Source organism: Glycine soja, chromosome 5, assembly GCF_004193775.1.
Source record: "Glycine soja cultivar W05 chromosome 5, ASM419377v2, whole genome shotgun sequence".
In the NCBI taxonomy this organism is placed as follows: domain Eukaryota; kingdom Viridiplantae; phylum Streptophyta; class Magnoliopsida; order Fabales; family Fabaceae; genus Glycine; species Glycine soja.
In genome coordinates this window covers 33,410,318-33,425,207 of record NC_041006.1, presented here as the reverse complement: position 1 = coordinate 33,425,207, position 14,890 = coordinate 33,410,318, and the positions used below count along the sequence as shown (strand labels likewise).

At 35.9% G+C, this 14,890-nt stretch overlaps 1 protein-coding gene and 1 pseudogene across 1 annotated transcript; both read right to left on the bottom strand.

Moving 5' to 3' along the window:
• Positions 1-1,753: 1,753 nt before the first annotated feature.
• LOC114411322 lies at positions 1,754-2,182 on the bottom strand. The gene has a single exon (XM_028375036.1). It carries the CDS (start codon positions 2,180-2,182, stop codon positions 1,754-1,756), a length of 429 nt encoding a protein of 142 aa, XP_028230837.1.
• A 2,206-nt stretch (positions 2,183-4,388) lies between these two features.
• Positions 4,389-9,239, bottom strand: LOC114411321 (annotated as a pseudogene).
• Between the last annotated feature and the right edge of the window lie 5,651 nt (positions 9,240-14,890).

Sequence of the window (14,890 nt, the reverse complement as noted above, 5' to 3'; positions counted from 1 at the left end):
AGAGTTGTAAGAAAATGAATAGTTTTTAACTTGAGTTATTCGTATTTTAAGTTTTCAAATATGCTTGCATGATTGTATTTGTATGAGGATTATATTCTTTTTTTATATAAATTTTGGCAAGCTGAACAGTTGTTAGTGTAATGTTGGTATTTTAGGGGCAGTGGAGTTATTTAAGGGTACTTGTTAGTTGTTTTTTTTATAACGGCGAAAATAATTTATATATTATAAGATATCTAGTACGAGAGGTGCTACAAGATAACACAGGAGATAAGATCTCCTGAAACAGAAAACAAAAACAGCATTACATCAGCCCGACAATAAATCACCAAAAGCCCAACCCTACAGACCACACACTAATTAAAAGCCATAGCCATAGCTGAGGACCATTGATGGAAAGGAACATTAAAATCGTTTTCCCACCCCCTCAGCCAGGACCAAGTGAGAAAATTTGAATTATCCACCAACTTCTAGATGTGAAAAGGCTGATTATTAAACATCATATCATTTCTGAGCTTCCATATTGACCTTGTAGCTGTTATCCACCATATTTTCTCAAAATTTTCCACCCTTATTTAGAGGAGCAAAATCCTTTTTTTCTTCCCAAGGCCTATACCCCTTCATATATTTGCATGCATACTAATAAATCGGGGACACTGTCCTGATGTAGTCAATGACAAAACTTAGAAAGCAAGGAACCCGCATGTTTCTCTCCATACAGGACTAAGTTTATGGACACAACTCTGCTTACACAACTAAACAATAACCAGCTCCAGTCAGTTTATATTTAGTTAGAGTCTTTCATTGAAGAAGAAAGCGTACAAAAGCTATTCACTCTATAAAGATATATTGCACTTATTATGCACAGGTTAATAGGTATAAAATATCAACAGAAAACAAATGATATATACTTAAGGTTAAAACTTATAAATAAACATAAAAGGCTAACACAAATGAATGAATGAAAAAAAAAGTTGTAAAGTAGATTAAATACAAATGAATGAATGAAAAAAAAGTTGTAAAGTAGATTAAATACAAATGAATGAATGAAAAAAAAAGAAGAAGAAGAAAAGAAAGTGACTTATAAAAAAATGGTGAAAGAACAGAACAGAAGAGTAAAGGTTTGATAAGGTTACCAAAAAGATGGTCTTCGAGTGAACCCATGGGCATGTACTCGTAAACCAAAAGCCTTTGATCTCCATCAGTGCAGTAGCCAATTAACTTGACAAGATTAGAATCGTGCAGCAGGCTCAACATAAGAACCTCCGTCACAAACTCATGAAAACCTTGCCTACCATAAAGATTCAATTATGTTTAACATAAAATCTTCACTAAAAAATTCGGTCAACCTCTAGATCTTCTTCATCATAGGAAAGAGGATAGAAAAAAAAAGGAAATGGAAAAGATCACTAAGTTATTCCTCAAACAGGCAGAACCCATTGCTTTCCTCTGCCATTTCTGCTAAGGGAGAACCTTCCAGTAGAAAATGATCTTTTCATTGCAATTGGACTCAAAACACAATGCAAAACCCTTCTCCTGTAGCTAGACTTGCTAATTTCACCTCTTGAATTCTTTGAAGGACCAGCCCCATTAGAACACCCTTTATGCTCTTGATTCACATGCAGAACATCAGTAATTGAAAGACCACTACCCCTTTGAAACGAATGGTCCATTGAAACCGTCCTTCTAATGGAATCATACCCTTCATCTCTAATATCAATTAAACTATGCCTCCCTCTCAAGTTTACTAGATCACTCAAAACACGCAATGCACTCTTTGAAACCGCTCCACCATGTGTGAGTGTGACTGATTATCCTTCAACAGCATCCGATTCACTGTCCCCTGCAACAGCAACAAGGTTTTCATCATCTGCATGTTTGTTTCCTGAAGTGGTATCGTTCCTTGAAGTTGATTCTGTGACCATCGCAGCAACATGAACCTAGCCTCAAATTTTCTGATTATAGGCTCCCACACCACCTTCCTTCTCGGATTGATTCCTATAGGCAACCCTAGATAGTAGAAGGGAAAATGCAGTAGGGCACAGTTCAAGTAGTCAGCAGCAAGACAGCACCACTCATCAGATTGCCCAATTGCTCCAAATTGACTATTACCAAAATTGATTCTCAGGCCAGAAACCATCTCATAACTTCTAAGAATATCCTTGACAGCTTTAACATTATCCATTGAAGCTTCCCCGAAAAAGATAGTGTTTTAGGGGAATAACAAAGCCAAGTCTAGTCTTTATGAAAAACCTAAATTAGTGTTACCTAGGAGCTGCCATATTCGATATTATCCCAGTTTCCGAAGCTGTTTGTTCCATGCCTCCTCTGTGATTGTTCAGCATGATGAGAATCTGCAAGGCTTCTTTATTCATGACCACACTCGAATTTAATCTCTATTATCCTTCTAATGGCTTCTGCCATGTCTAACCGCTGCTGAGGGTTGCTTTCAGTGCAACCAGCACCAATGTGGAGGAGTTGCTCCATCTCAGCAAGCCAATTCCTAGAGCTTGCAATCTTAGGATCAAGCACTTTTGATTCCCTTCCCTCAGAGATTGCAGTTTCCACCCATTGCACTACATCAGCCCCACCCTTTCCATTGCTGACATACTGAGAAGGGAACCTCGCTACCAGTATCTTAATTATGATAACACCAAGACAGCAAACAGCGCATCTGCGCGAAACTTGGCCTTGTTGTGTTGCCTCTGGTGCCTTCTAAGCGAATAGTGTTTGTGCAATGGTTGAAGGGTTAACCATATGGCTGACCCCGTAATCTACAAGCATTGGTTCATTGTCTAGTCCAACAAGAACATTGCTGGACTTGAGATACTCGTGTGGAAGATCCGAGGAAGCAAGTACTGTGTAAAGATAATGCATTCCTTGTGCGATTCATCGTACACACACACACACACACACACACACACCCTGATGCGACACACATACACACTGAGAAACCTTAATCACAAACACACATGCATACCCTCATCACAGACACACACACACACCCTCTTGAAAAATACACACAAACACACCCCCTGATGAGACACACACACACACACCCTGATGAGACACGCAGACACACACACACCCCCTGATGAGACAGACAACCCCCCACTTGAGGCATCGGTTTTTATACATCTAGATGGCATCCTTAGGACTTCATACAACTCATGTTTGTCGCCAATTTCATCACCCACCACCCTTACCTTCTCTGGCTTCTCACGTTTATTGTTGTTAAACTCATATTTATGCTCTCCTCCCTTTATGTCTTGTTTTATCACAACTTTAGCCGAATCTCCTATCTTCTCTTGGCTTCTTGGCAAAAAAGAAACACTCCTCGCATTTGTTCCTTTGCCACAACAATGCTCTTCTCCTTCATGGTCATCAAGAATCATGCAGTCGCTGGCATCAGCATTATTATTTTTCTCACTTATCTTGACCACAGTTGAATCTCCTGTCTTATTCTCCAATGACACACTTTGATGGCCTCTATCTCTTTTCTTCATATGTTCTAGTGCTTCAGCTTCAGAATGCATAAAGCAATCTGAACTTTCCCAGTGATCACCAAAGGCTTCTGCATCAGCATTGACACTCTCCACCCTCTTTGGTTTATGCTTATGTGATGCATAAATCTCTTATTAGAGGTTGCAACAACAATAAACGTGAGAAGCCAGAGAAGGTAAGGGTGGTGGATGATGAAACTGGCTACAAACATGAGCTGTATGAAGTCCTAAGGATGCCATCTAGATGTGTATGAAGTCGGAGGTTTTGGTTTTTGTATAGGCAATTAGTTATGTTTTTTAAGGACTGATTTGACATTAAATTGTAAAATTTAGAAACTAATTTATTTCTCAGACTAATTTATCATTTTCCACGTATTCAAAAATAAAATTAAAACTTTTTACATGTTTAAAAAATTAATTTATTTCTCAGACACTTTATTTACCCTTTAAAATTACTATCATAACTTCATTGTAACTTTGAAACTATAAAAAATTTTGTAACAAAAAAAAAAGAAATTATAAAAAACTTTATTTAAAAATTGGTGAAAGTATAGACTATAGAGTCCTTCCTGCACATTAATTTAAATTAGAGATCGTACTGAATTTTAATTAAATGTTGAGATGTGGCAAACTATGAATTGAATCCTCCTTGAACTTGTAGGACACAATATGGACCTACCTCTTTAGACATGCAGTAAATTAGCCTAGTGAGAGTCAGAGCAGTAAAATGTTGAACATAAGACATGTAGAAATTTCTTAAGTAATAACAGGTATGCAATAGCTTGTACTTCTCATCTCAAAAACCGAATTATAACGAGCACAAAAAAAATGAATTGATAGTCTGACAAAGCAAACAGTGGTAACAAAGAAGGACACCTCAAGCACCCTTCAAAAAACATAGCAGTCCTCTTGCCCTTCTTGTCTAGCTTGGGATTCAGGATCACTTGCCTCAAGAGAACTAATGAATGATGTATTAAAGTAACAGACCTAAAAGGAAAAACAAAACTATAAGTTTAAATAGAATAATCTCCTTTTCTCCACATCTAAACATACCAAAAGATCAACAGGTCTTCTATCTTGAGTTTTAGCCTCTTCCTTTGAGACATAACTAATGTACTCTTTTGTATCTTCCAAAACAATTATCGCATAGATGAAAAGCCAATAAAACATATGTTTTTATACAGCTCTACATTGTACATTAACACCCAGAAGATTTTAATTTTAAACACAACAAACCTCATTGCTTTAAACAATAAAGATTCAACCACCAATAGTGAAAAACTGAAAATAGTGTGGATTGGAAAGGTTTTGCTTTTTTACAAGGCAAACCTTCAACACACTTTCTTATTATAGGAATGGCAGAATTTTGTAAGTTGAAGTATATATAATGAAATGCACAAATGACAAATTCACTTTCAATTGTTGTAACGAAGCACGCATGAGGTAAATTAGCTACCCTCGTAGGCCTTAAGCTATCAGAACTTCAGTTCCACTATTCCACAACCAGCTCATTCACACTTTTTGCTTCTTTTTGTTTTCTGTTGTACATCTATCTTTAATTAATTTTGATTATGAAAAAAAAAATCTCATCTTTTTAGAAAATTATACTGTCATTTTCTAATATATCCAGTGTATAATGTTGTTTCTTCTCCTAAGTAATAAAATTTATATACTCTCTTTTCCTGAAAAATTCAAATATATTTTATTTTTTAAAACCACAGAGATGCCACAGGGACCCCCCTCTGTTAGTTAACAAATGAAAATTAAAAAAAAATCAGGCATTGAACAACACGAAGGAGATAAGACTAAAAAAAATGGCCAAATTCAACATTAATAAAAACTGCATGAAGAGAATGAGAGTTGCAAAAGTGAGGTAGGTTTCGTTTTAGGCCTGTTTGGATCAAAATTCTTGTCATCCTTGTTCTGTTTCTTCTTCTGACGGTTCTGTTTTGTTTTCTGCAACATTGCTTGGGTGGATTAGCATCAACTAAAGTACTGGGATGTAAAACAAAAGGACTAGGACTAAATTGATACAGAAGAAAAAACCTTGATTATATTTTCAGTTTTCTCCTTCTTCTTAAGCAGTTGCAATGCTTCTTGTTTTTGAAGTTTCATATGGTCCTCCTCTTCCTTCATGAAATGGCCAACCTCCTCATCTTTCTTCTGTTTATAAGCCTCCATTTCTAGGGCATATTGCTCCTTATTTCTTTGTCATTTGAGAGTTACATAATAAGTTATACGTCTAAATGACTCAATGATAATTGATACACCAAAGAAGCATACTTCTTCATAGTGTCTTTTTTGTTCTTCTGTCATGTTTTTCCACTCTTCGGATGTGATTTTTGGAACCTGAATTTAAATAATGAACCCTTTATATGTGTTCTTCAATCATGATTAATGAACTCTAAGATCACAATTCACAAACAAGGGTGCCACACAATTACCTCCAAGAAATTCTTGTTCTCGGCAGCAAGAGCTGCTCCCCTATCATTAGTGAACAAGAAATAAGCTGACATGGGGTGCTTTGGTTTCAATGGATCCTTCTCTTTCCTGTGAACATGTATAAAAAACATTAATAACCACACAAGAAAGAAGAATGGTCCAAAGGGAGGTATATGTAACTTACTTGTTCTTCTTTCCATCTTTTTCTGCCTCTTGTTTGAATTGCATGTACTGTTCAAGCAATTCCATCGCAGTCCTCTGCTTCTGCTCGTCTTCCAACAACCTCATTGACTCAGTTTCACGTTTTTCCTTTGCAATCACCTACAAATAAGCTTCTTTCCCCGCATGGTATATCCCCTCATAAGGCTTCTTTTCTTCTGCAGTAATAGTCTTCCATTTAGCACCTACCATGGTTGAAATTTCCTTAAATTCGGCCTCTGGGTTCGCTTTCTTGATCTGCACCAAGCCATCAATACATAAAAAACATTGAGCTTAAACCAACAAAATAAAGAGAGAAAATAAGAAAAATTGAATGGATTATCCCAAATGAGCTTAAACCAACAATCAGTGGACTTAAAGGACACAGTCTTCCTCAGGAAATCATATCCAACCAACTGGTTCATCTGTGCTAAGTTTCCAAAGATGGAACCTGATGCCACTGGGGCGAAAGCAAAGCACATTGCATCATCAGAAACACTAACAAAAGTGTTTAAAGAATTTAACACAATGTCTGTGCCAGCAAAATGTGTTGTAATAATTGGAACCTCAATTGCATTATTTGGTGGAGACTTGTAACAAAGGCTTAGAATTTGGTCAGTGCTATTAACACGTTCCAAATTGATATGTGCTTCCACTTCTGCCTCCAATTTAGTGTAAAATTTTTCTAGCAAAATGGTCAACGTTGTTCCTGAGTCGATTATAATGTTACCCTTAACTTCATTTGAGGTTGAATCATCTACAAAGTCAATCCTTTTGGACCCCACACTCATTCCCTTCAATTTAAGGTAATAGAAAGTATCAAAAGAACCATGAATAATTGGAAACTGTCCCAGGGCCTTCCACCACAACATTTTCTCCAAAATTAATTTTACTTGTGCTATTGAATTCAAACAATGGTACCAAACAATATGAAAATTTAGAATCAATTGAAGGACCTATCTGGGAGATAAGTGAGACAGCACCACCTCCTAGCCCTATTATGCCAGAACATTTAGAATCAAAGGTACCAGCATTGTTGAGACCGCAGCCAATGGGAATCTTGGGAAATGAGACCGAGGAACCTAAAAAGAGAGTTTAATACCAATTAAAAAAGTAAAGTTTATAAAAATTATGAAAATTTTAACTCCTGAAGACATTAATTAAAAAAATAATAGAAAAAAACTCCTAAAGACAATAAATAACTAACAAACTACAAGTATAAAAAAATGTAACATACAATATTTTAAATGTCCAATTCTATTCTTTTTTATCAGTTGTCCAATTCTACTCTTGGGCATTGAAGTCTGGTGTTGATGGATACTCAAGGCCCTGAAGAACAGCCATCCTTCGTATATCTTCCTTTGAATAAGCAGGGATGAACCAGTATCTCTTGTCCATTCCAAAAACCTGAGATACCATAACAACATAAATCATAACATAGAAACTAGACCTATGTTTGCCAGTTTTGTAATGTTCTATCTATCCACTGCTTCTGCCATTGCTAGTAGCAGTTTGGTCAAATTAATGGTGCATGGACTAAACCATCTCCAGAACTTATAGAAGTTGGCTAAAGTATTTGCACATTGCAGTCTTCTTATTTAAGAAAATGATGCTAAGGACATTAACTAAGATTAAAGTCCAAACCATATGACTGAATGAAGCCAAATCCATCTAGATTTATTTTTTAGGTTATATAAAAATTCAGGGAAAAGGAAACTGTCCTATTCCAGAATAAGGCATGAAGAGTAATTTGACTCTTTTGAAGTTCCAATTTTCAAATATCTTAATCCAATCAACCTTTATGTCATAAATAAAAAATAAAAACCTTAGAGTCCTACTAGAGATTGACCCTAGAAGAGAATCGACACTGCACTAAACTACCATTATGCAGGCCATTGGCAGCAAGGACAGAAGGACCAAGCTGAACCAAATTCAGCAGTGAGATGCCTCATAATTGTAATGAAACACATATGACAGAGTTTAAAATAAATTCAATTAAACACGTTTTGAGTTTATAGGCAATTTAGTGCATGTTTGTGGGTAGTTTCTGTTCAGTTCGAACATGATGATGGGTGGAGACTTGCAAGCTTTAGTTGGGTCAGTGTTTTAGTTGCCTGATCATGATGGACTTCTATGGTTTTGTAACTAGTGGTAGGTGATCATTTGTAAATATTTTACGCTTAAGTAAGATATAAGTAAATTTACACTGGCGTATGTGGTTCAATTAGTAAAATTATGCTTTCTAGCGTGTGTGAGTGCATCATATCCTGCACCGTGTGTAAGGAATTTTTTCACCATCAACAGTTGATTTGATGCAATCAACGTTATGTTAGCACACCAGATTATAGGACCGCAACTCCTTTGGTCGTGTAATCCTTTGAGGCCACGAAGCCAAGTGCATGTAACATACTCTCAATCTCAAATAAAACATAATTTCGTCCCTCGATACTGTTGAGAGGATCATGTACGACCCCAATGATCGGTTTCTTGGTTTGGGTTACTACAGATCTTCGTGGTAGTGGCAAGGGCCTTATTCTTCGTGTCTCCAATCTGTAAAAGAATAATAATTCAGATTGGAAATGATTATTATTTTAGAAAAACCGTTTGACTCACTTTAAGAACATAAAAAAGAAATAAATTGAATACAACCGAAAACATAAAGGATTAAAGATTTATTTTAGTCTTATTTGTGTAACCTTTATTTATATTATGTACGAAATACTTATACTCGTTTAATATATTTTAAATGACTTTAAAACTAAGTTTTGAATTTTTTTGACATGTTTAACATCATTTTTTTTACTTTTGTTCTCTTAATTTATAGTAGTGTACCTAAGTTTAATATTTATTTTATAGTTTTCGAATGCAATGAACTGTTGATGTCAATATTTGTCTGTAATCGAAATTTACATTTTCATGATGTATACAGGATATGGCTTCTCCACCTGCCTCGCCTCCTCCTCCTCCTCCTTCTCCTCCTCCTCTTCCTCATTCCGATGCATCAGCTTCACCGTCTGCCGTGAAGTGGACACGCAAAGCCTCACGTCTACGATCCTTGTCTGCTAGACCAGCTGGTGCTGAGAGACTAGTGGTCCACATTGATCCTGCTACCGGCAAGGCTGACGGTCCCCACAGGAAGAAATTAAGAACTTATTTGGGGATTGTAGCGCGTGATAAGGTGGACATCACGTATGAGAACTGGAAGGAGGTCCCTACTGCTCAGAAGGACTTGATTTGGGAGGATATTCAGGTATTTTTATTTTCTTATTTGATGTTGTTTAATTAATAGCCAAAAAATACATTATTGTAACAAATAAACCTTATTTGATGTTGTCAGGCGGAATTTGAAATCCCAGAGGCTTCTGACAGTAGGACAAAAAGGAAGTTACTTCAGACTGTGGGCGAGAGATGGAGGCAGTTTAAATCAGACCTCACAAGGAAATGGGCCCTTGCACCCGATACCGATAGTGTGGACGACACTGTCTGTGAGAAATATGGCATAAGCAAGGAAAAATGAGCCCAGTTTTGCCAGACTCGAAGAAACCCTTCTTGGGAAGTATGTTCCTTGCCATTTAAGTTGTTTTTCAAAAAACATTAACTTGTTATACTTCATTCTATCAATTTGAAAGATTATTGTTTTATTTTTGCAGGATGTGCACAAAAAGGCATAGGTCATCCAGAAATAGAACACTACCCCCCACATTTTGTCTCGTGGGGGTTATGAATATTTGGAGCAAAAGCTCCTCGCTGAGAAGACGAAGAAGAAGCTGGAGGAAGCTGCACAGTCAGGAAGCGTAGATGGCGTCATCGACCCTCCATCCCTGGTCAGATGCCACGTGAAGTGGAAGATGGCCCGCACGAAGAAAACAAGGGAGATGACGACTGAGGCTACAAAGGAAATCGCTGAGAAGATCGTAAGTCATTTTCAACTGACCATTACAATTATATTTCAATATTTTGTGAATGCCATGTACAATTGTGTGTTTTCTGTGCAGGATTCCTTTGAGGAGCAGGCGACACAGGAATCCTTCGTCCCCCATGGACGTCAGGATATTCTCACCGCTGCTATTGGACGTCCAGAGCACCCTGGACGTGTCCGTGCTGCTGGAGCCGGTGTCACCATCAGACACTACTTTGGTTCGGCTCCACGGACGTCTCGCACCTCTTCCTCCCTGCCTCCTGAGGAATTGCAGCAGCTGACCTAGCAAATCAGGGACCAGCTAGAGGAGTTCATCACAGAAAAAGTGACGAGGCAGCTCATGGCATCGTTCAGCCAGATGCAGTCCCAGATTCAGTCCCAGATGTAATCTCAGGGACTTGCACTGCCTCCAGAGCCTCTGGTTGGTCCCTCAGGTGCTCGAGTAAGCACAAAGGGGAGTTGTGTTGATCCCTCTAGAAACGATCTAGAGGCGGGTGACTCAGATAGGTGAGGCTTGTACATCGCAGCAGATCCTGCCTGCCTGGTTGCCCTGGGGAGAGTTTATGAGGGATCCACTGTTGTTCATAACACTCCTTTGTTGCTTGGCCAAGTAAAGGTGAGTGTGGAGGAGGTTACAGATGCAGATGCTCCAGTTCCTGTACCCACTGATGAGGTTTCCTTAGTGGGACAGGCACTTCACACCTTCCTTGCTTGGCCGACACATCTGGTCAAGTCTTTATCACAGCAGGTACTTTATTCTTATTATATGTTTCTTCTTTTTAAATTAATTCATTCAGCGTGCCTCAAATTAGGCCATTTAACTTTGTTTCATGAACAGGTAGCTGTGTCTCCGACAAAACCACCTCCAAAGCCCGATCCGAAGGTCGATGATCCGCTTTATTTGATGACATTGACCATCCCAGAGCTTTTCTTGAGGCCTTACCAGGTTACATGGGATGCCACCGTGTTCGGGGTCTTTAATCGAGATTTCCTGCTCTACATAAAGCACGAAGACCTCTCCGAAATCGCACACGGTGGTCAATGTCTCAGCATATCAGTGTTACAATTGTGGATTCTATAAGTCATTTTATATTACTTTTAATTATCCAAGTTATTGCTTTCAAATCATAAATATTTAACTTTGACTTAACATAAACAGGCATCTCAATGAAACAAGTATGCGAGCGGGGAATTCTGATATCTATGGATTCCTCGAGCCACAGTCCATTCAGAGGTCTGGGCAATCGCAATTTGAGTCTGAAAGTTACATAAAGACTTGGATGCAGAGTTCAAAATGCGATGTCTATCTTGGAGCCTACCTAAATGGGTAAGTCACACAAAATAACTTAATTTAATTAATGTTTACTAATATACTAACCCATATTCGTCTCCACTGTAGCGGACACTGGCAGATGGTGGTCATCCTGCCCAAGGAACACCTAGTTGTCTGGTTTTATTCATTGCATAACAGGCCAGACAACTACCTTAAGGGGATTATTAACAGGTTAGTGTTCTTTTCTATACATTTGCATTGAAATACCTCAACAACACTAGTTTTTAATTGTAACTCATCTAGAACAGTGCTTTAAAAGGTCTTGATGATGCTCCACAGCCTAAATCAAAGGCTCTTGCTAGGTGGATTGTCATCAAGGTACGTCATTTACATAAAATTTTCACTTATATATATTTCTTATGTGTTTGTACACTAATTGTTTAATTAATATTCAAATTTCATTATGTATTTAGTGTAATAGACAAAAAGGAAGTACTGAGTGCGGCTATTATGTCATGCACTGGATGTCCACCATCATTTTAGGAACTTTTAGGAATAACTGGGAAGCGGTACGTTTATTTCAAACAAATCCGATTTTTTAATAATTTGTATAACATTATTAACTTATTATCATTTATTTCATCATGCAGTATTTTAACGATCCTAGACCATTGGAGCCAGAGAGATTAAAGGTGTTGCGGATTCAGTGGGCACAGTTTTATCTCCAAGTAAGAGATCAGACTTAGGGTATAAGAATATTAAGTTTAGCTTAGTTTACTTTGGTTTAACATTTTTGACATTTCCTATGTAATTTGAACATTGAATTCATTTGTTGATGGTTGTTTATGATAAATCAATTATTAATTGTTTATTGTGATTAAAACTACTTGAAAGCAGAATTAAATGTTTATTTGCTATGAATTGAGTCTGAAATTGCATTTTACAGGTACAATTTTGGGTTTATTGTAAAAACAGAAAGTTTATATAAAAAAAACTTGAAAACAACATCGATTATTAACAAAAACGGATGTCAACATTCACCTTAACATCAATTATTTATAAACAACCGATGTTAATGTACATAGGTTAACATCAGTTGTTTAGAAATAACCGATGTTACTGCATACAGTTTAACATCGGTTACTTCTAAACAACCGATGTTATACATAAATTACTACAGCAAAATAAGTGCATGAATGATGAACGTTGACATCGATTTCCTCTAAAAACCGATGTTAATATAACAGATTCACATCGATTTTCCAGAAAACCGATGTTAATATGTTACGTTAACATCGGTTTTCTGTAAAAACCGATGTTAATGTAACAAATTAACATCAATTTTTACAGAAAACCGATGTCAACATCCCTCACGCATACATTTATTTTGTTGTACTTCTTTCTTTATAACATCGGTTATTTATAAAATCGATGTTATCATTTTTATGTTAACATCGCTTTTTAAAAACCGATGTTAACAATACATTCAACATCGGTGCTTTCAACATCGGTTTTACAACCGATGTAGAATGCCCTAAATAACCGATGTTGAAAGTGTATTTTCTAATAGTGTCCACAGCCTAAATCAAAGGCTCCTGCTAGGTGGATTGTCGTCAAGGTACGTTATTTACATAAAACTTCCACTTATATATATTTCTTATGTGTCTGTACACTAATTGTTTAATTAATATCCAAATTTCATTATGTATTTAATGTAATAGACAAAAAGGAAGTACTGAGTGCGGCTACTATGTCATGCACTGGATGTCCACCATCATTTTAAGAAGTTTTAGGAATAACTGGGAAGCGGTACGTTTATTTCAAACAAATTCAATTTTTTTATAGTTTGTATTACATTATTAACTTATTATCATTTATTTCATCATGCAATATTTTAACGATCCTAGACCATTGGAGCCAGAGAGATTAAAGGCGTTGTGGATCCAGTGGGCACAATATTATCTCCGAGTTAGAGATCAGACCTAGGATTTAGGAACATTATGTTTAGTTTAGTTTACTTTGGTTTAACATTTTTGACATTTCCTATGTAATTTGAACATTGAATTCATTTGTTGATCGTTGTTTATGATAAATCAATTATTCAATGTTTATTATGATTAAAACTACTTCAAAGTAGAATAAAATGTTTATTTGCTGTGAATTGGGTCTAAAATTGCATTTTACAAGTACAATTTTGGGTTTACTATAAAAAAAAAGTTTATATAAAAAAAACTTGAAAACAACATCGGTTATTAACAAAAACCGATGTTAATATAGTAAACAACATCGGTTATTTACAAAAACCGATGTCTACATGCACCTTAACATCGGTTATTTATACATAACTGATGTTAACGTGTGTATATTAACATCGGTTATTTATAAATAACCGATGTTAAAGTACAAAGGTTAACATCGGTTATTTATAAATAACCGATGTTATATACAAAGAACTACAACAAAATAAGTATATGCATCATGAACGTTGACATCAGTTTTCTAGTGAAACTGATGTTAATGTAATATATTAACATCGGTTTTGCTATAAAACCGATGTTAAGATATTATATTAACATCGATTTTAATATAAAACCGATGTGAATATATAACATTAACATCGATTTTACTAGAAAACCGATGTCAAGGTTCATTATGCATACACTTATTTTGATGTAGTTCTTTGTGTATAACATCAAATATTTAGAAAACCGATGTTATCGTTTTTATGTTAACATCGATTTTTCAAAACCAATGTTAACAATAATACATTCGACATCAGTGCTTTCAACGTCGATTTTATAACCGATGTAGAATGCCGTAAATAATCGATGTTGAAAGTATATTTTCTAAAAATGTTAACTCATCAATTAATTAATTAATTCAAACACTTAAATTTAATTTCTTTTGTAATTTAATTAAATCATTTAAACAATCAATTAATAAAATACAACATTAAAGGAGTCTTTGATTCCTATGACAATTGTCTTGTAACAATGGTCATAAGAAATTGAATTTGAATCGGATGCATAACTATGTATCAAGAAAGTATAAAGTATGAACTTAAATAGCAGTAAAAAGAACTATAAAAAATGGTGAATAGATATTGGACTAGAAGTTGGATTTTCATGACAAAGATAGAGTAAATTATTAACCATAAAGAATCAGTTGCCTTCTACCTTAAGTAGGATCATTCTGACCCTATTACAACCTATATGGAAATCCACCAGTTTCGTGTCATTTCTAGCATTGAACAAAATGTTTTAGATCATAAAAATTATAGAAATCATTATTATTTGATTCCCAATTTTTAGTTTGGATTAAAACCTCTAAAACACAATTCCGTCACCGATGAGATTCGACGTCATTCTCATTAATTACCACTCACTAAAAGAAAATCATTTTCTAGTAGCCAAAAGAATATTCTTCGCAAAAAAATATGACAACTCTGAAAAACATCAACATCAACATCAACGAATATGCAACAAACACACGACTCTAAGTACGAACGACCGTCAAGTGTTTGTTTTGAACTTAGCTTGCAATAGAAGAAAAACTTGG

Bases quoted from the DNA above. Each gene is read 5' to 3' on its own strand.
- LOC114411322 (XM_028375036.1), bottom strand. From the start codon at position 2,182: ATGGATAATGTTAAAGCTGTCAAGGATATTCTTAGAAGTTATGAGATG.